The 21,101-nt window shown below is 44.3% G+C and overlaps 2 protein-coding genes across 2 annotated transcripts; both read left to right on the top strand.

The window, feature by feature from the left end:
- The first annotated feature begins 6,542 nt into the window (after nt 1–6,542).
- LOC105031203 (potassium voltage-gated channel subfamily E member 2) lies at nt 6,543–8,207 on the top strand. Its single transcript, XM_010905502.5, has 3 exons — nt 6,543–6,714; nt 7,217–7,287; nt 7,475–8,207. The coding sequence occupies exons 1-3, from the start codon at nt 6,699–6,701 to the stop codon at nt 7,811–7,813; spliced, it is 426 nt and encodes a 141-aa protein (XP_010903804.3). The 5' UTR covers nt 6,543–6,698; the 3' UTR covers nt 7,814–8,207.
- Nucleotides 8,208–11,724: 3,517 nt separating this feature from the next.
- casq2 (calsequestrin 2) lies at nt 11,725–20,241 on the top strand. Its single transcript, XM_010905500.4, has 11 exons — nt 11,725–12,207; nt 14,782–14,866; nt 15,024–15,124; nt 17,130–17,241; nt 18,105–18,178; nt 18,377–18,507; nt 18,603–18,648; nt 18,906–18,960; nt 19,236–19,336; nt 19,458–19,532; nt 19,636–20,241. Exons 1-11 carry the CDS (start codon nt 11,971–11,973, stop codon nt 19,834–19,836), a joined length of 1,218 nt encoding a protein of 405 aa, XP_010903802.2. The 5' UTR covers nt 11,725–11,970; the 3' UTR covers nt 19,837–20,241.
- The last annotated feature ends 860 nt before the right edge of the window (nt 20,242–21,101 follow it).

The following is a 21,101-nucleotide window of genomic DNA, read 5'->3' as shown; positions in this document are numbered from 1 at the left end:
AGTTCAATCTCCACGAAGAACCACAGGACAGTGTTGAGAAGAATCGTGTTAAGGTGTTGTTCTGACAACAATACATCAATCTTGTAGCACTGCTGAACCAGACCAATTTGTGCAGCTAAAAATTGAAAAGTTTTCTTTAATCGTTATGACTTATAAAATGTATGTTCATTGTTAACACAATGTACACAATGTTTCCTTTCCTGAATTTAACACAATTTTTGTTCTAGGTTGACTCAATTGCTATAGGTGAATGTTATAGACTGGTTATCCTGGAAGAAGGTGTGATTGCGTCATTGTATAAAGTCTTAATGTGTTTACATTAATCGCTGTCTATAATTAGGATATTAGGTTCAGCTCAGGAGACCTGTTTTTCCCCAGCGCCAAACATCCATCCGTCCTTATCTTTTTGGTTTTATTCTAATTGGTAACGTTCATAAGATCTGATCACACTCAGGTAACAGTGCGTTTTACCCCTGTCTAAATTGTGTGCACAGTCCTGTTAGAACCCGGTACAAATGGCACTGAAGAAAGCAGGGGAGTTTTGTGGTCATCTGAACCAGTCACACAACGTGTTATTAAACCAGATGGATTCTTATTCTGTTGTAACAACTGAAACTCTTCACCAAGTTGAGATGGAAATTTACTGAGAACATCATGTCAGTATCACACGTTTCTGTGTGTGTGTGTGTGCGTGTGTGTGCGTGCGCATGTGTGCAGAAGCGCCTTGTTGCAACCCAGTGGCAAGTCTAGGGTATGATAGGTGGGAGTTGAAGCATAAAGCACATCAATGTTAAATAGTGCAAAAGGGTTGTTTTTATTTTGAATAGTGCAAATGAAGTTTCCACCACCAGCACTTAAACAAGGGGAGAAGGAACACGTACTGGGCCAAAGGAAAGAAATGAACAAAAACATCGCCTACATAAACAATAAGGGAGCTGACTGACCAAAATTACATTGGGTGGCACCAGCACCCATATCTAAAAAAACATCTATGGGTAAAACATTTTACCCTAGGGCATCTTCCCTATTCCTTCTCCCCAAAGAAAACAATAAGAATCAATAAACCTGCATCAATTACAATGCTTACAAAATAAACATGGGATATCTAAATACACAAAGGTCACACCAGGAAACGCCAAATCGAACGAGTTTCACTATACGAATAAAACAGCCTTTTTGGGGCCCTGAACAGGATTTGTTTGGGGGGCCACCACCATCCCACTTGTGAGAAAATCTGCCCTCATATAGCTACATTCCAGCAATTCATAATTTGCCATATTATATTCTAGTCATTATGCCATGGGGCGGAGAGAGAAATGTGTTTTGGGAGCGTAAACACTCAGGCATTCCGGCTCATGGGGCTTGACGGTCCGGAATCAGCCATGGTGGGAATGTGGTCAGAGCCTAACGCTAACTAACACTGTGGAATATAGCACAAACACACTGACGCATTCCAGCCATACCACACACTCCTGACCAAACTGTGAGCAATGTGTCTGGGATTCAGGAGATTATATAATTAATCCACACAGAAAAGACTGCAATGTCAAAAGGCAATATTTACCTCTTTTTGGAATCACATTGTCGGGATGAGCAGGTTATTTATACGCATGGGAATCAATGGATAGTCAATGATGTTTATCATTAGATTAGCGCACGTTGCCAGTAATTTTCCTTTCCATGTTAGAACAATGTTTTCTTTGATTTAATATTCCACAGCCAACGTGTTTACCATGAACAAGGTTGACACAAAACCTTGTTTGTGGCAATGTAGCGAGGCAATGGTGTTGAGGTTTGTTGAATTGAGGTTACACACACACGCACACACAATACAGTATGTCTACAGTATGAACACACAGTCACATGCATATTTCCATATGGGATTGTAAACTCGCTAACACTCTTCCTTCACTCAAACTTGGCTGTTCTGCCGTTCATGTTACTGTGTTAATATTCCCATCCCAGCATGACTCACATGAACACGATCTTTGTTTCCCTGAAGGTGGGGACAAGGTCTATGACACATTATTCCTGTCTTTCAGGTGTTGTAATCATGGCTCTTCAGTGCTCCATGATGCTGCAGGGCCTGCTTGGTGTCATACCTTGGATTCCTAGGAAATGTGGGGTATAGCCAACATCCAAACTCCCTTTAAGGCTGTCACTTTAGTATGAGTATAGGGTTATACGATCCAGCAATCAATCAATCAAATTGATTTATAAAGCCCTTTTTACAACAGCAGTTGTCACAAAGTGCTTTACAGAGACACCCGGCCCGCTGCTTAGACATTGCCCTGCTGCCATTAGAAATGGCAAGCAGAACGTTTGGGTCCAGTCCAAATGCATTGCATAATCAATTGTAAATTAGCTTGTGTACCCAATTACCTTAAAAATCACACACCAAGTAATTTGGCCGCCAATGTTAAAATTCTACTGATTCACACTATTTCAGGATGTCAGGGGGGGAAAGCTGGAAAGGCTTTCTTCCTCTGCTCAAGCCGAGCCTCGGAACCAAACCCTGTTTGGGGAAATGGGCTCATGTTATAGGCTCAGCCTGTCTTTCTGCAATACCTGCGACAGGGTCAAAAAACAAGCTGGAGCTGTGCCTGTTATATAAGCAATGGTCTGTTATCACGGAGCTGTCTCTGCCAATGACCGGCGAATCCATCAACTTGGTTGGGATACCTCCAGGGCAGCCACAACATCTTTCTGTGACGTAGTCAGAGAATCCCAGAGTGAACCGTCTCAGTTTGCTGCCTTATGCCGTAGTTGGCTTATGCTGTCCATAAAGAAGTTTGCTCAGATAGTTAATATACAGTTGTGCTCATAAGTTTGCATACCCTGGCAGAAATTGTGAAATTTTGGCATTGATTTTCAAAAAATGACTAATCATGCAAAAAAAACTTTTATTTGTGGATAGTTATATGAAGCCTTTACTTATCTGTGTATAAACAGTCAATTAGTTTGTTAGCTCATTGAGCCATGTGGAGCAGAAAAGAACTGTCAAGACCTGCATAACAAGGTAATGGAACTTTATAAAGATGGAAAAGGATATAAAACCATATCCAATTACTTGCTAATGCCAGTCAGTACTGTTCAATCACTTATTAAGAAGTGGAAAATTTGGGGATCTCTTGATACCAAGCCAAGGTCAGGTAGACCAAGAAAGATTTCAGCCAAAACTGCCAGAAGAATTGTTCGGGATACAAAGAAAAACCCACAGGTTACCTCAGGAGAAATACAGGCTGCTCTGGAAAAATAAGGTGTGATTGTTTCAAGGAGCACAATTCAACGATACTTGAACAAAAATGAGCTGCTTGGTCAAGTTGCCAGAAGGAAGCCTTTACTGCACCAATGTCACAAAAAAGCCCAGTTACATTATGCCTGACAACACCTTGACACGCCTCACAGCTTCTGGCACACTGTATTTTGGAGTGACGAGACCAAAATAGAGCTTTACCGTTACAACTGTAAGCGCTATGTTCTGAGAGGTGTCAACAAGTCCTATAGTGAACAGAATACCATCCTCACTGTGAAGCATGGGGGTGGCTCACTGATGTTTTGTGGGTGTATGAGCTCTAAAGGCACGGGGAATCTTATGAAAATGTATGGCAAGATGAATGCAACATATTATCAGAATACTGGCAGACAATTTGCATTTGTCCCCATGAAAGGTGTGTATGGGACGCTCTTGGTCTTTCCAATGACCCTAAGCACAAGGCCAAGTTGACCCTCCAGTGGTTAAAGCAGAAAAAGGTGAAGGTTCTGGAGTGGCCATCAGTATCCTGACCTTAATATCATCGAGCCACTCTGGGGAGATCTCAAATGTGCGGTTCATTCAAGACGACCAAAGACTTTGCATGACCTCAAGACATTTTGCCAAGAAGAATGGGCAGCTATACCACCTGCAAGAATCCGGGGCCTATTAGACAACTATTACAAAAGACTGCATGCTGTCATTGATGCTAAAGGGGGCAATACACAGTATTAAGATCTAAGGGTATGCAGACTATGAACAGGGGTCAGTTCGTTTTTTTCTTTGTTGCACTGTTTTGTTTTATGATTGTGCCATTCTGTTATGACCTACAGTTGAATGTAAATCCCATAAGAAATAAAAGATGTGTTTTGCCTGCTCACTCATGTTTTCTTCACAAATGGTACATACATTACCAATTCTCCTGGGGTGTGCAAACTTTAGAGCACAACTGTATGTAATTTCTCTTGTCTGGGATTTCATCTCGGTTGATTGGCATGATGAACCAACATCATTATTCCATTGATTTTAAGTCAATCTCCTACCCTCTTGGCCCAAATAAACCCACAGTCCATGACAAAGACTCCAAAAGGATAACTAATGTTTCTTCTTAAAGGGACCCCACTTCCAGGACATTAACCCAACACAAAGCTTAAAAAGGGCCACAAAGATCATCTTGGACTTCAGCCACAGGAGCCAGGCTGTTGGCACTACCTGACAGACAGAGGAGCTTCAGGGGAATTGTAATGAGGACAGAAAAACAAAGAAAAATTTGACTGTTAAACTATTGTAAAAAAAGTGTTCTTTCTATTTCTTGTTTTACATTGCATATACTTAATTTAACCAAGTTTGTGTGCTGATACACAGATATTTTTCTACACTAGACAACCTGTGTCTCATATATGTGAATGTGACCTTTGAGATGTTAAATGCGACCTTTGAGATGTTGAAGCTTTGGGTAACTTCCGGTCTCAAATATGATTTTACATGGTGCCAATGCCTACGGGACAGTGTGGACATGAGAAAGAGAGACACACCACTTCAGCTCATTATGTAGGTGGACACATTCCTATCTACACCCCATCATTTGTTATGGGAGCAGTGAGAACAGAGCCCACAGGCAAGGCATGTATGATTAGCATATACATATAGATATTTCACATAGATAGCATTGGTTGTCGTAGCACAGAATGAGTACAATCCATTCAATGTAATGGAGCTGATATGACATGAACCAATTCATGGTCCCTGTTCTCTACCTTAATTACATAGACTTCAATGTTTATGCAATGTCCATTCACAAATAACACACCTCCAAACTGTAAAAAACAACAAGGGGACGATGTGTTATTCTTGATTGAACGGACTGATAACCAGCGTGTCTGTGTGCCTGTCTGTCTGGGTGTTGATTGGATTTCTGTCCCATTAATCAGTACATTCAGGGTTCGCCAGTCTTCTTTCATGTCCTCCATTTTGTGAAAGTGACAGGGGTGTGACCATGGGAACAGGTTCAGTGACTCATATTCGGTGTCTGAGAAAGCCATCTGTAATAGAGTAGGTGTGAATTCATATGAAAAACAAGTGTACATGAGTGCATTTCATATGAAGGGGGGACCCATTTAAAATGTTTGCAAAGTGTTGTTACTATTGTGGGGGGAACTATTTATCACCTAAGCCCTTGAACACAACTGTCCGTGGGGTGTGTGAGTGTGGTCGGTGTTCCTGACTGACAACATTGTAGAACTACAGGACCTGGTTCTGATGAACAAGGCTGCCAAAGGAATGAATATCCTAAATGTATTATAAACAGTGACTTTGCGCTCTTCCTCTAGTATTGGAGACAAATGACTTTACCCACAAACATGCACAACATGAACAAACGTATGCCAATGGTATACCACATGTTACTGTCACTATGGCCTATCCACAGCCACTCCTGCCTATACCCATGTAGATAGACCCAAACAACCCATAACACTCCACACGTAGGCATCTGAAAGTTGAATTAAGGCCATTAATTTAATTTGAAATGCTATTTGAAATGTTACTGAATAAAACACAGTGCATGTATTTCTCATTGTCACAGTGGGTCGACAGTTTTTTCATGAGAAATGCTGTTTGATTTAAGTGTGTCTGAATTAATATGAAGGCACAGGGCTGTCTATTTGTGTTTGTGTTTGTTGCGGCATCAAACCAAACACGCAGGAGAGAAACCAAGGGCAACTGATTCACTCTCGTTTTAAACAAAGTTCTGTCTTTGTACTGAACTTCTCCATGTTCTGTTGTGTCGTGTTTAACGCTTTGTGTGGATCCCAGGCAGAGTAGCTGCTTCTTTTTGCAGTTGCTTCTAAGGATCCTTAATGAAATACTAAATACTAACTTTCCTCAACTGACCTCAGGTGAACAGCTTAATACCTAAACCAAATATGTGAGAAACTGCTGTGGTACGTGGAGGTGGGTTCTTTTCTCTTATTGCTCAAAAAGAGAGACCCATTTGCAGATAAATCTGAACTTATCACTAACCTAACCCTAGCCTAATGTCAAACCCCAGTTCAAGCCTAACCCTACCCATAATCCTTACTCGAAATGTTCACCTCTGGCTCAATCCGAACCCCTAAAATTGGGGCTCCCTCACCTCCGAATTCTAAATGTACCCATCATGACATTTCACCTGGATAGTTTGTCTGCCATCTAGTGGTAGATTCTGGTACTGCTATGGAAATTCACAAGTGGGAACGATGTCTGTTACAGTTCACAGCAGAGGGCAAGACTGCAGGGGGGATATTCCTTCAGCCAAGCAAAATGTTAGTTACAAAAAGAATGAAACAGAGACCATTGTTTTCGCCTTTTGGCAAAGGTATTTTTCTACTGGACTAAATTCTCATAAGCCTTTCCCTGTTGCTGTTTTTGGAAATTTTTTTTGCAACTATATGTTTTGTTTGGCAGAATGAACACACCACAGGGTATGTAATATAATAGCGCCACCATTATATCAAAACGCTTGCAAAGACTACAAAAATATTGGTGGTGTCCTATTGTTCTGGGATTACATTGTAAGTACTTTTTATTGCATGACTCTTGAGGCATAGGTGAATGGCAAGGCCTTCCACTAATTACACATTTGATAGAAGTGTTGCTTCAAGAATCAAAATATGTGTGGAAGGGTGACTCAGTGACCCTCAACACTCTACTCCCCTTTCCAAGTCAGCTGAGTCGAGCTTTCTTCAAGGTCACCAAAAATACACACGCAAGCGTGCACACACACACACACACACACACACACACTCACACACACACACACACACACACACACACACACACACACACACACACACACACACACAGGCAAATACTGTAGATAAACATGAGCAGTGTTATATGTTGCACCTGGAATGCATGCCCTAGAATGAGATCGGCTGGTTAGTTGACTGGTTGTGTGATTTGTCTTTTTCTCATCTTCTCCAGGACCCTGCCTCGAGCTCCACGCCTGTGAATCTCCAGAACCTCCCTGGACCGGTACAGGAAGCCCTGAACAGGTCAGATGTTTCATGTTTAACTCCCAACCCGGACAATACGAAGGTGTACTGTGTGTCTAATTTGGTAACAATTGCCCATGTTGATTAGTCATTCTGTGCAGATTCATTGCACAGATCAAAGAAAACAATACAGTGTCTTCTCTTCTGACACAGACCTAATTCATTCTCTGCTCTCCCTGCCCACCAGAGAATCATGGTGTCTGAATGGTCAAACATCACCCTCCAGCTGGAGGACACTCTGACCCGTGCCCTTGGCCGTTACCTCGACAACTGGAGACAGAACGCCACAAAGGCAGAGCAGGCACTGGACAACACCCTGGCAGAAGAGAACTTCAGGAATGTCATCTGGTACCTGATAGTAATGATTGGAATGTTTGCCTTCATTGTTGTGGCCATCCTGGTGAGCACAGTGAAGTCGAAGCGTCGCGAGCACTCTGATGACCCCTACCACAAGTACATTGAGGGGGACTGGACTACCAAACTCCAACAGCAGAGCTTTGTCATCAACAACCCCACAGCCAACTAATACATACACACACAATAGTTCTAAAATAAAAGTGTCTTATTGTTCCCATTCCATTAGTAACATAAATGTCGTAGTAAAGTTATAGCTGATATGTTAAATGTTGTAGTAACGGTATAACTAAGATTTTAAATGTTGTAGTAATGGTATAACTAATGTGAAATGTTGTAGTAACGGTATAACTAATATCTCAAATGTTGTACTAAAGATATAACTAATATGTTAAATGTCATAGTAAAGTTATAACTCACATGTTAAATGTTGTAATGAAGGTATAAATATTATGTTACATTTTGTAAGTAAAGGTATAACTAATATGTTAAATGTAGTAGTAGAGGAATAACTAATATGTTAATCATGGATTGTAATAAAAATAAATAGTTTTTTGGTGACTGACTATAACTGTCTGTATCTGGGCAATAGATAATAATGTAGCTGTCAAACCACAAGTAACCAGTAGAGGTCAGAACACTCAGTTTGGCAACTTAAATGTCTCACTGTTTAATTCAAGCAACCTACTTTATATACAGCAATATAAAGAACACAAGGCAATTATCCCAGTGGGAATTCATTCTGTTTGTAAATCAACTTACTACTTGTATAGTATAATCTGTTGGTTTTTGTGGCTTTCATTTTATTTCTTTATACTTTTCCTCCCCAATTTCGTGAAAACGAATTCTTAGTGAAGGCTGTGCCTCATCGCAGCAAGTCCCAGCAGACTCGGGACAGTTGTTGTCAAGATATGTGTCATCCGAAGGCCATCCAATGCCGTTTGGGTTCTTATTCGTCCTTCTACCTCCATTGAGCTTACAGGTGTCTAAGCAGACTCTAGGAGTTGCTAAAGCACAATAAGGCAAGGCAGCCATATTGGATTACAAGCCCCCAAACCCAGACAGCGTTGGCTAATTTCACCGCCCTCCGCAGTTCCCTCTGGACAACTCTGGAAGCAGAATTCGAACACTGGTCTCCTAAACAAACCTTTTTTAAAGTAAATATTAGGATCAAGCAATGTTTCAAATGTGTCTGAAGACGTTTTGTTCTTTTGGTGTAACCAACTCAATCAAGCAGATAAAAAAAAGATATGCGTTTTAAGGTCACGTTTTTGCCGTGAGCCAATGGGTGGCTAAGGTAACCACGGATGGTCTCCCCTCAGGCTGGAGGGGTGCAACTTTTTATACAAAACCTACTCTGAGAATTATCCTCTACATACACAATGAAGTCTGGAGTCGACTATGTGACAATTCCTTCAGCTGAACACAACAAACACACAACCTTCATTTGCGGCCAATGTAAGCCTTTGCAACAGCAATCCCTGACCTGATGTCACCAAACACAGCCAAGCCCGGCATCCTCTTCTAAGGCTGTGAGTCATTCACAATGCCCCATAAGCCCAGGCTTTTCCATTTTAGCCCCTGTGACAATGACAGAGCTGGGTGATCAGGTTACTTTCTCTGCTGGGCTAAAAAACCCCGCCAGAAGGCCTCCGTGCCAGGGATGGCATCTTTCACCGTGCAACTGTCCCCATGGGGTCGTTGACCTTGAGACACATGATCACACAGACGGTTCACTCTAAGGAAGTGGTGCCAGCATCACTCATTTTATACAGCGCTGATATCAATACACCGTTTGGCTTTACAAGTCGTGTCTGGAAATGCCCGCACACGTACACGCGCACGGACAATACATACACGTGCACAGACATTCGTACAAGCACACCGACATACGTACACGCGCACGGACATACATACACGTGCACAGACATTCGTACAAGCACACCGACATACGTACACGCGCACGGACATACATACACGTGCACACACATACGTACACGCACACCGACATACGTACACGCGCACGGACATACATACACGTGCACAGACATACGTACACGTGCATAGTAATCACTTGCAATATGAGACTTGGGTCAAGGGTCATGGAAAGAGTTTCGGTGTCATTACATTTGAGGGGGTTTCACGGGACACACAAACACACACACACACACACACACACACACAGACACACAAACACACACACACACACACACACACAGACACACAAACACACACACACACACACACAGACACACAAACACACACACACACACACAGACACACAAACACACACACACACACACAGACACACCTACCTACACCTATAGACACACTCACTGTCTTTTCATTATTACAATTTTCTTTTCAAATGATACAATGACTATAGAGCATATTTTGTACATATTCCCCCGAGCTGTTTCGTTTTAAGCAGATGTGCTTGTTTGCTTTGTTAGTCCATGCACAAGACAGCTGTCAGTGTCAAGACCTGATTCTAGGCTTTGCAGAATCTAGAACTGGACCCTGTTGCGGGTGTCAAACTGGCTACAATGAGGCAGATAGATAAGAAGAAATGGATCAGAGAGATTGCCAAAACACTAGCCAGAATCAACTGCTTGGCACATTCAGAGAAAACAGAGCAGTACTGAGCTCAGCACTGGCAAACAAACTAGTAGACCAAGGAAGACCTCTAGAGGGAATGACTTAAGAATGGACATCACATCCCCTATTCAACCCTAGTCTGATCGTCCGGGACACCAGCAGCACCAACACCCACTGCAATTGGACTACTAGGGATAAAGTTGCTCAATTATATTCAAGTAGCCCTCAGTCTATCTGTTAGCACTGTCCATTGGCCTGTCGATGTATGCGTTTGTATCAGTCAACATACACTAGACCATGTGGTCTGGGAAACTCTTAATGTAATGCTAAACTCTTGACAAAGCCCAGTTCATGCTCTTGGGCACTACTCACTATGCTCTTTATATGATATTGGTAAGAAACACATTCTACACTGTTAGAACTGTAGACATGGTTACAAGCCCATTATACCCTGTAACTGTTAGAACTGTAGGCATGGTTACAAGCCCATTATACCCCATAACTGTTAGAACTGTAGGCATGGTAACAAGCCCATTATACCCTGTAACTGTTAGAACTGTAGACATGGTAACAAGCCCATTATACCCCGTAACTGTTAGAAATGTAGGCATGGTTACAAGCCCATTATACCCCGTAACTATTAGAACTGTAGGCATGGTTACAGACACATTTTACACTGTGACTGTTAGAACTGTAGGCATGGTTACTGTTCCTTTGGAACAGCTTGCCAGATAATCTGAGGGACGCAGATATACTATTTTTAGGAAGGTTTTAAAACACACCTTTTTAGACTGGCCTTCTAAAATATTTTTTTCAACTAGTGTTAATATTAATTTTATATAGTCTATCATCCCCTTTGTTTTAACCTCTTACTTTTTAATTTTATTTCATTTATTTCCTTACTGTAATACATACATTTTTTCAAAGCATTATTTATTAATTGTTTTTATTCTTATGTGTGAAAGCTCCTTGAAACACATTTTGTAATAAATAAATAAATAAAGTTTGATTTGATGTTAGAACTGTAGACATGGAGTCGCCACAACAGCAAACCCCCTCACCCCCCCAACATGCCAAAAAAGATCAAGATCTAAAGGTGTTAGTAAAAGTACTTGGCTGAGATCACTAACACTTAGCCGTGTCCCTTATTAAGATCTAAATGACCAGGTGTGATGAATGCAGAGACTTCACTTTGGTCTTATTTAGGAACTTCAATTTGTGAACATGTACTTTTACTTGGTACGTTTTAAACCCCTGTCTAAAGCTCACTTTCTCCTCCACTCTTTTTCTTTCTCACACACACACACACACACACACACACACACACACACACGCACACGCACGGGCCTGCACTCTCTCTCTCTCTCTCTCACTCACCTATTTATTTTTAGCACCTAAACAACTGGTCTCCTAAAAATGGGCCTCCGTGTGTTGTGCAGGGGGAGACAGTCACTGCTATGTATGGTATCCAGCCCCTCAGCGAGCTCCGGGCCTGGAAGGCTGTTCTTTCCCTTTGTGTCAGCTGGAGAGAGGCAGCAAAACGGGGCGAGAGAGAGGGTCGCTGGTTCCTGAGCACAGAGTTGGACCATAGTTGACAGCTTGGAGGGACACTGAAGTAGATTTATATTGTATCTGAAGGCTACCTGTTATTCTACACCTGTCTGAATATAGCTCATTCTTGGGGAGTCTTCGACCTTCTTGTGGGGTGTTCGGTTGTTCATTACGCCGACCATGGCTGCCCTGTTGCTGCTCCTGCTGCCGTGCCTGTCTGTGGCACCCCTGGTCTTGGCAGAGAAGGGCTTGGAGTTCCCTCGCTATGATGGGAAGGACAGAGTCATCGACATTGACAGCAACAACTACAAGAAGGCCATGAAGAGGTACAGCATGCTGTGTCTACTCTACCACAAACCCATCCCAGACAGCAAGGAGCTGCAGAAACAACACCAGATGACAGAGATGGTGCTGGAGGTAAGCCAGAAGAGGAGGGGGAACAGGAGATGGAGAGAGACGGGGGGCTCGGGGGTGGGAGAGACAACTAAGGATGAAGGAGCGAGAGGAGATGCGGTCTACCAACAACAACAAAAAACGACGATACACTGACGGAGGACAGAGAGAGAGAGGGAGAGATAGAATGAAGGACAGGGAGGGAAGGAGAGAGATGTACTGTAGCTTCGGGTGGTGTGGCGGGCTGATGTGTCGGCTCAGTGCTCTTTCAGAAAAACATTTATCCTCTATCTGTCCCCACTGTCCTGTCCAATAAAACATAACATGCCGGGAAAAAATCTAAACAAAGAAAAGAGAGAGAGACGGGGAGACAAAGAAAGAACAAAAGAGAGAGGTTGGGAGAGAGGGTGGGAGAGAGGGAGGGAGGGAGGGAGAGAGGGAGGGAGAGAGGGAGAGAGGGAGAGAGGGAGAGAGGGAGGGAGGGAGGGAGAGAGGGTGGGAGAGAGGGAGAGAGGGAGGGAGGGAGAGAGGGAGAGAGGGAGGGAGGGAGGGAGAGAGGGTGGGAGAGAGGGAGGGAGGGAGGGTGGGAGAGAGGGTGGGAGAGAGGGAGGGAGAGAGAGAGGGAGGGAGAGAGGGAGGGAGGGTGGGAGGGAGGGAGGGAGGGAGAGAGGGTGGGAGAGAGGGAGAGAGGGAGGGAGGGAGGAAGGGAGGGAGAGAGGGTGGGAGGGAGGGAGGGAGAGAGGGAGGGAGGGAGGGTGGGAGGGAGGGAGGGAGGGAGAGAGGGAGGGAGGGAGAGAGGGTGGGAGGGAGGGAGGGAGAGAGGGTGGGAGAGAGGGTGGGAGAGAGGGAGGGAGAGAGAGAGGGAGGGAGAGAGGGAGGGAGGGGTGGGAGGGAGGGAGGGAGGGAGAGAGGGTGGGAGAGAGGGAGAGAGGGAGGGAGGGAGGAAGGGAGGGAGAGAGGGTGGGAGGGAGGGAGGGAGAGAGGGAGGGAGAAAGGGAGGGAGAAAGGTTGATTTTTTCAACTAGCTGGTCTTTAAAAATTAGATCTCATCACATCAGATCTTTTTCAGAGCTGATCTGATAGGTAAAAAGATCAATTAGTGAAAACAAAACAGCAGAATTTGTGTGCCTGTGTTAACACAGCTACAGACAGAGAGAATAGGAGTGCCTGTGTTAACACAGCTACAGACAGAGAGACTAGAGATGGAGTCATCTGGGCAGGATGGAGGTCATCTAACAGTCTGCGGTCAAGCAAGGCCTGTTCCATTAATCATTAACAGTACCATGAGGGTTTCAATGTGTTTAAACGGCTGTAATGCCAACAAGTAGGATCAACACTGATGGAATCAAGTTCACTTCAATTAGTGAATTGTGTTCACACTCTCAAGGTCGGTGTGTGTGTGTGTGTGAGGATGCCCAATTCCGCCAAATGCTGTCAGTTGAGGTTATTTTCATTAATTCATTGAGATCTTAATTTCCATGATAATGTATGTCATTTACCTCAGCCCTATACCACCAGCAGAAATCGGGCTGTTTATAAATGGCTCTACATGTGAAGGGCTTTCAGTAGGTCTGTCCGTCTGCGTTTGGCTTTTATGTTTAGATTGAGTTGATCTAAAAATGTCAGTGACATTTCTATTGAATAGCTAAAGGCTGTCACCTACTGGATTATCCAGTTTCATAATGCTCTGCGTCTACAGTATAACGTGCAAAGAGTATATTCATAAGATAAGGAAGATTTGAAATAAAAGGTCAGATTAGTATCCTCCTACTGCAGAATGTGACAGTTGGCTCCGTTCCCTCAAGTGCTGCTGTGTTGCTTATGGTTTGTGAGTATTCTAGTGATTTGTACCAGGTAACTTGAAGCCCAGTCTTTTGCTAACCAAACTAGCGCTTCTGCTTTGCTATATTTTATATGCATAAGGTAACAATGCTAGTTCCTTTATTTCATTAAAGCCTATTTGAGCCTATTTGGTATTCCATCATCATTGAGCCAATGTGTTAACATGTCTGCTACCCTGACACAATTGTACATGGTTTAGCTGTGAATGTAAAATGATTTTCATACGTTATGTTTCAAGCCCTGAATGTTAGCTGTGTATGTAAAATGTTTTGCGTGGATTATGTTTCAAACACTGAATGATCAGCTGTCTCTGCATTATCAGGAAGATGACAGATCCATCAGCCAGTTCCCCTCTTCACATTTCTGTTATTTTTTAGGAGCCCTAATTTACCCGGGGATCCATTAGAGTTCACAGCCCTGACCGGCAAAGCTTCACCTAATTGTGAAACATTCTTGACTGGATAAGGAGCTCTATCGGTCATTATATAAATATCTCCCTCTGTGCGTCTGTTGCTTTGGGCCTGTTCTGTTCCCTGGACCGTTATCTACTCAACAATGTCACCCAAACTAAGCTTCATCTTTGCTCTCTCCGTTCCTCTGACAACTTACAGATTGTGTGCGACTGAAGTTTGAATGGGTTAAGAGTTCTTTGTAAAATCTTCAAAGCGGACCACTATTCCTGAGCATAGACCCAAAAAGGCTCTCCTTGACACAATTCCAGTCAAAGTGGTAACTGTCTTTCATTTTAATCTCCAGCTGGCTGCTCAGGTTATGGAGGAAAAGGATATTGGGTTTGGAATGGTTGACTCCCACAACGACGCCAAGGTAGCCAAGAAGCTGGGTAAGGATACGCACAAAGATTTCAGCACTGTTATGATACTTCATAACTACAAACGATGTTACACTCAAACACCCAAGACGGCTTCGTAAAGCCGTAAGTGAACGGCAGTAAATAACACTCTGTTTTCTACCCCCTGACCCCTGACCTCTGACCCAAGGCCTGGTAGAAGAGGGCAGTGTGTATGTGTTCAAAGAAGACCGTGTGATTGAGTTTGATGGCTTGCTCGCTGCCGACACCCTAGTGGAGTTCCTACTAGACGTAAGTGCACTTTGAGGCCCAACACACAGACATAGGGCCCTTCATACTACACACAGACCCAGGGCCCTTCATACTACACACAGACCCGGGGCCCTTCATACTACACACAGACATAGGGCCCTTCATACTACACACAGACCCAGGGCCCTTCATACTACACACAGACCCAGGGCCCTTCATACTACACACAGACCCAGGGCCCTTCATACTACACACAGACATAGGGCCCTTCATACTACACACAGACATAGGGCCCTTCATACTACACACAGACATAGGGCCCTTCATACTACACACAGACCTAGGGCCCTTTATACTACACACAGACCCAGGGCCCTTCATACTACACACAGACATAGGGCCCTTCATACTACACACAGACCTAGGGCCCTTCATACAACACACAGACCCAGGGCCCTTCATACACCACACAGACCTAGGGCCCTTCATACTACACACAGACCTAGGGCATTCATACTACACACAGACATAGGGCCCTTCAAACAACACACATACATAGGGCCCTTCAAACAACACACAGACCCGGGGCCCTTCATACTACACACAGACATAGGGCCCTTCATACTACACACAGACCCAGGGCCCTTCATACTACACACAGACCCAGGGCCCTTCATACTACACACAGACCCAGGGCCCTTCATACAACACACAGACCCAGGGCCCTTCATACTACACACAGACCCAGGGCCCTTCATACTACACACAGACCCAGGGCCCTTCATACTACACACAGACCCAGGGCCCTTCATACTACACACAGACATAGGGCCCTTCATACTACACACAGACATAGGGCCCTTCATACTACACACAGACATAGGGCCCTTCATACTACACACAGACCTAGGGCCCTTTATACTACACACAGACCCAGGGCCCTTCATACTACACACAGACATAGGGCCCTTCATACTACACACAGACCTAGGGCCCTTCATACAACACACAGACCCAGGGCCCTTCATACACCACACAGACCTAGGGCCCTTCATACTACACACAGACCTAGGGCATTCATACTACACACAGACATAGGGCCCTTCAAACAACACACATACATAGGGCCCTTCAAACAACACACAGACCCGGGGCCCTTCATACTACACACAGACATAGGGCCCTTCATACTACACACAGACCCAGGGCCCTTCATACTACACACAGACCCAGGGCCCTTCATACTACACACAGACCCAGGGCCCTTCATACAACACACAGACCCAGGGCCCTTCATACTACACACAGACCCAGGGCCCTTCATACTACACACAGACCCAAGGCCCTTCATACTACACACAGACCCAGGGCCCTTCATACTACACACAGACCCAGGGCCCTTCATACTACACACAGACATAGGGCCCTTCATACTACACACAGACCTAGGGCCCTTCATACTACACACAGACCCAGGGCCCTTCATACTACACACAGACATAGGGCCCTTCATACTACACACAGACATAGGGCCCTTCATACTACACACAGACCCAGGGCCCTTCATACAACACACAGACCTAGGGCCCTTCATACTACACACAGACCTAGGGCATTCATACTACACACAGACATAGGGCCCTTCAAACAACACACATACATAGGGCCCTTCATACTACACACAGACATAGGGCCCTTCATACTACACACAGACCTAGGGCCCTTCATACAACACACAGACCCAGGGCCCTTCATACAACACACAGACCTAGGGCCCTTCATACTACACACAGACCTAGGGCATTCATACTACACACAGACATAGGGCCCTTCAAACAACACACAGACATAGGGCCCTTCATACTACACACAGACCTAGGGCCCTTAATACAACACACATACCTAGGGCCCTTAATACAATACACAGACCTAGGGCCCTTCAGACTACACAAAGACCTAGGGTCCGCTTAATTTTCGTTCTTTTTCCTTGCTCCAAATTTCTCTCTTACCAGTACTCTCTCTCCTCCCTTCCCTCTTTCTTTAGCTTTTGGAGGACCCTGTAGAGGTGATAGGAAATGCTCTGGAGCTGCGGGCCTTTGACAGAATGGAGGAAGACATCCGCCTCATTGGTTACTTTAAGAACGAGGACTCTGAACGTGAGTGTCTGTGCCTGTGCTTTTGTTCTGCCCGTTCATATAAAAAAACACAGGTGAAACACTGTGGGCCAGGGGCGTGGTCAATAAATACCAACGCTGTGGGCCGGGGGCGTGGTCAATAAATACCAACGCTATGGGCCGGGGTGGGGGGGTGGCGGGTGGTAAAATATTTCCGGTGCTGCAAGATTACACCCCATGTACATGGTTCAAATCCCTTCAGAAAGAAATAACAAATGTATTTTAGTGTAGCCAATTATGCGACTTTGTCGCTAGATTTAGAACATTGTCAGACGCCATTGGATACTTTCATTGGTGAAAGAGTCTAGCAACCAATTCAAATCTCTGGTCCGGTCCTCATGTCCGCCCCCATCACTGTACCCCCTCCCTAACTCAACCTTTGCCGAGAACAGTGTACATACACTGCCACTTTATTAGGTACACCTGTGTATTTAACGCAATCAGCAAATCACGTGGCTGCAACTCCAAATAGAAAGCACGCAGACAAGTTCAACGGGTTTAGCTGCTGCTCGACCAAACGTTGAATAGGGAAGACGTGACCTGAGCAACTTGATGATAGATGTTGCCTAAGCAACGCCAACATGGTGGTTTCAGCATCTTAGAAACAGCCGACTTATGGGGATTTTCACCCACTTCAGAGAATGGTCCATTACACAGACAACAGATCTGCAAAAACGTCTTGTCCATGAGGTAAGAGAAGAATGACCAGACTTGTTGAAGCTGACAGAAAGGCCACAAATACTCACGTAATCGGTCGTTACATCAGTGAGCAGAAGGGCATTCCTCTCCTCCCATTCTTCTACCAGTGATTTTGTCTTCCTCATAAACCTCTCCTTTTTGTCTAGACTACAATGCATTCAAGGAAGCAGCAGAGCAGTTCCAACCCTACATCAAGTTCTTTGCCACCTTTGAGAAGTCTGTGAGTATAGAGACTGTGGCCTGTTAGTAGGAGTCTGCTTTTGGGGCAGGACATGGGTTCCGGATTAATTTCCGAACCCATGTCCTGAGACAAAACGACAGTCAAATGTCCAGTATAACATTTATCTGACAGAATGGGTCACTCTGTTTGCTCCCGTGTCTGAAAACGTTTCCACACGTGATGTACATGATGTTTCAGGTGGCCAAGGAACTGACCCTAAAGATGAACGAGGTGGATTTCTATGAGCCCTTCATGGAGGAGCCAGTCACTATCCCCGACAAGCCCAACACCGAGGAGGAGATCGTGGACTTTGTCACGGAACACAGGAGGTATGGAAGAGATCAGTGTGGCTGTCAGGACACAGTCCTTTTCCGCCCTTCTGATCAAAGCCGTGGCTTGTGACAAACTAACGTGGTATTTTCAGGGCGACACTGAGAAAGCTGCGTCCCGAAGACATGTTTGAGACCTGGGTAAGGTTTTTTGTCAGTTACCTTACCTTGTATTTAAGTCATTTAGCACACACTCCTATCCAGTGTGACAATAGCCAAGACAGCGACAGAGATTTTTCATGTAAAACCTTGCCTAAATAGAGCAGCTCTCAGCAAAGTTAATGCAGGTTAGACAATACTTGTGCCTATTTTAGTGGACGAAATGCAGGTAGGATGTTTTTCTTTTAAACACATGTTCAAACCCTGGGCAATGTCTCCTGATGTTTCTGCAATTCCAGGAGGATGATGTGGATGGGATCCATATTGTGGCCTTTGCAGAGGAGGAGGACCCGGGTAAAGAGGATTATTTATATTGCTTTTAGCTAAAGCCATGGCGATAGCAATCCTTTCAGGGACCTAATGTGTACAGTAAAAAATATTACATACAGACATTTTCTTTCAGAGATGAGCCCGTCACAGCTTTAAAAAAGAGCCAGCTCATAGATTTCTCTGGCCTGAATCACTGAAATCACTGAAATCATGAAATTCTTCAGGAAATGAAACAAACTCCTCGGGGAGGGGTTGGAACATACACTAACCTGTATGATGTGTTGTTTGGCGGGGTTCAGATGGTTATGAGTTCCTGGAGCTCCTGAAGGAGGTGGCCAGAGACAACACCCACCAGACTGCTCTCAGCATCGTCTGGATTGACCCCGATGACTTCCCCCTGGTAATACAGACAGATATGCAGACAGACAGACAGGCACACAGGAAGGGGCTAATGGATTTCTACTAATGGAAGTCCATGTTCTCTTTGGTTCTCTCTTTCCTTCACAATGTTGTCTTGTCAGCTGTTGCCCTACTGGGAGAAGACCTTCAAAGTGGACCTGTTCAAGCCTCAGATTGGAGTGGTCAACGTTACAGATGTGAGCACCAAAACTGGTTGAAGTACAAAATTGTTAAACTCAGATATATGGATGTAATGTAACCTCCTTCCTGCCCTTTGAACCCCCCCCCCACTGGGTACAGGCTGACAGCATCTGGCTGGAGATGGACGAACAGGACCTGCCCACAGCAGAGGAGCTGGAGGACTGGATAGAGGATGTACTGTCTGGCAAGGTCAACACAGAGGATGATGATGATGATGACGATGACGACGGCGATGACGACGATGACGATGATGACGATGATGACGACGATGATGACGACGACGACGATGATGATGAATAAAAAAAGAAAGAATATGTCATCTAGATGTGTTGCATACTGTCCCTTACTGTCATCAAAGTTAAAAAGCTCAGGAAGAAACAAACCGGAACACTTTCATAGAATGTTTTGTACAAAGTACATGTCACCTAGCCTAGCGAGAACCCTAATACATGGTGAGAAATCGTTTTTAAAGAATCTGGAGAGAGGAAACTTTTCATTTATCAGCAGTTGATAAAATGAAAGATGTATTGAGAGGTAGCCAAGAAAACCCAAAGTTCCATCCTCCTGTGAATTCCAGAAATTCTGATTATGGCTGTCTACCCTAACTCTAACCCATCTTACTTTGGTTTGATCATTGAAACCTTTTGTTATGCTACCCCAAATCTCAATAAAGAAAAGGTGTTATCCTGTGTGTCAATCTGCCAATGAACCATTCTCCCTCTATAACACAAGTCAATGTGTAGAGAATGCAATTTTAGGTTTGATTTCCAACCACACCGTCTCTCCCATCATAAGGGCTGTACTTGTTATTACTACTGACACCTTCCAATTTCCACAACATTATATCTTCCTTCATCTCTTTTAGCCCGATTTCCATGACAAGATATTTGTAAGTAGTTGTTCAAGAATGCAGCCGCAGCAAAGTGAGATAATATCATCATCACCCACCCAGGCAAGAGAGATAAGCTTATCTGAATGTTAATTCCTCAAATCTCCATTTCCGTCATGTATTCTCTCTCGGTGTTTCACTCTCTTTGTGGTTTTATTTTCCCCCAAAGCCTAGTTTATACCAGGCTCTAACATGAAGTCTATGTCTTGGCTTCGTCCGTATTCTGATCATACTCATAGTAATAGACGATTAGAAGATCCATTATGATCTGATTGTTATCAGACCTTACGGGTGTAAAAAGACAAGAGCAATTCCAAATCAGGCCAAGATCAAGACAAAGGACGCAAGACACAGCGAGGTATAAACTGGGCTTTTGACTCATCTCTCATTCCTGCTCCCCCTCAGTGGGTAGTTAGAAGACAAACAATGTATAGTGGCAGGAGGGTTCCTCAGTGCCCCATTGGCCCAGGGTACAGATGGGGGAGGGCCCATTAAGTCAGTGGCTCTCCTCAATCTTCTTGGTATAATCCCTCCCTCCATCTCTGTCTTTCTGCCTTCAACCGTACCCACCTTCAGGCAAATATACTCTCTTACTAACTGCCTCTAATACTGTAGAGCACAGCTGAATACAAATCAGCACACATAAACACACACACACTACAGTATATAATACATA

This window comes from Esox lucius, chromosome 16 (assembly GCF_011004845.1).
Source record: "Esox lucius isolate fEsoLuc1 chromosome 16, fEsoLuc1.pri, whole genome shotgun sequence".
NCBI lineage: Eukaryota > Metazoa > Chordata > Actinopteri > Esociformes > Esocidae > Esox > Esox lucius.
The sequence above is the reverse complement of the archived record's forward strand: the minus strand, read 5'-3'. Positions and strand labels throughout refer to the sequence as shown.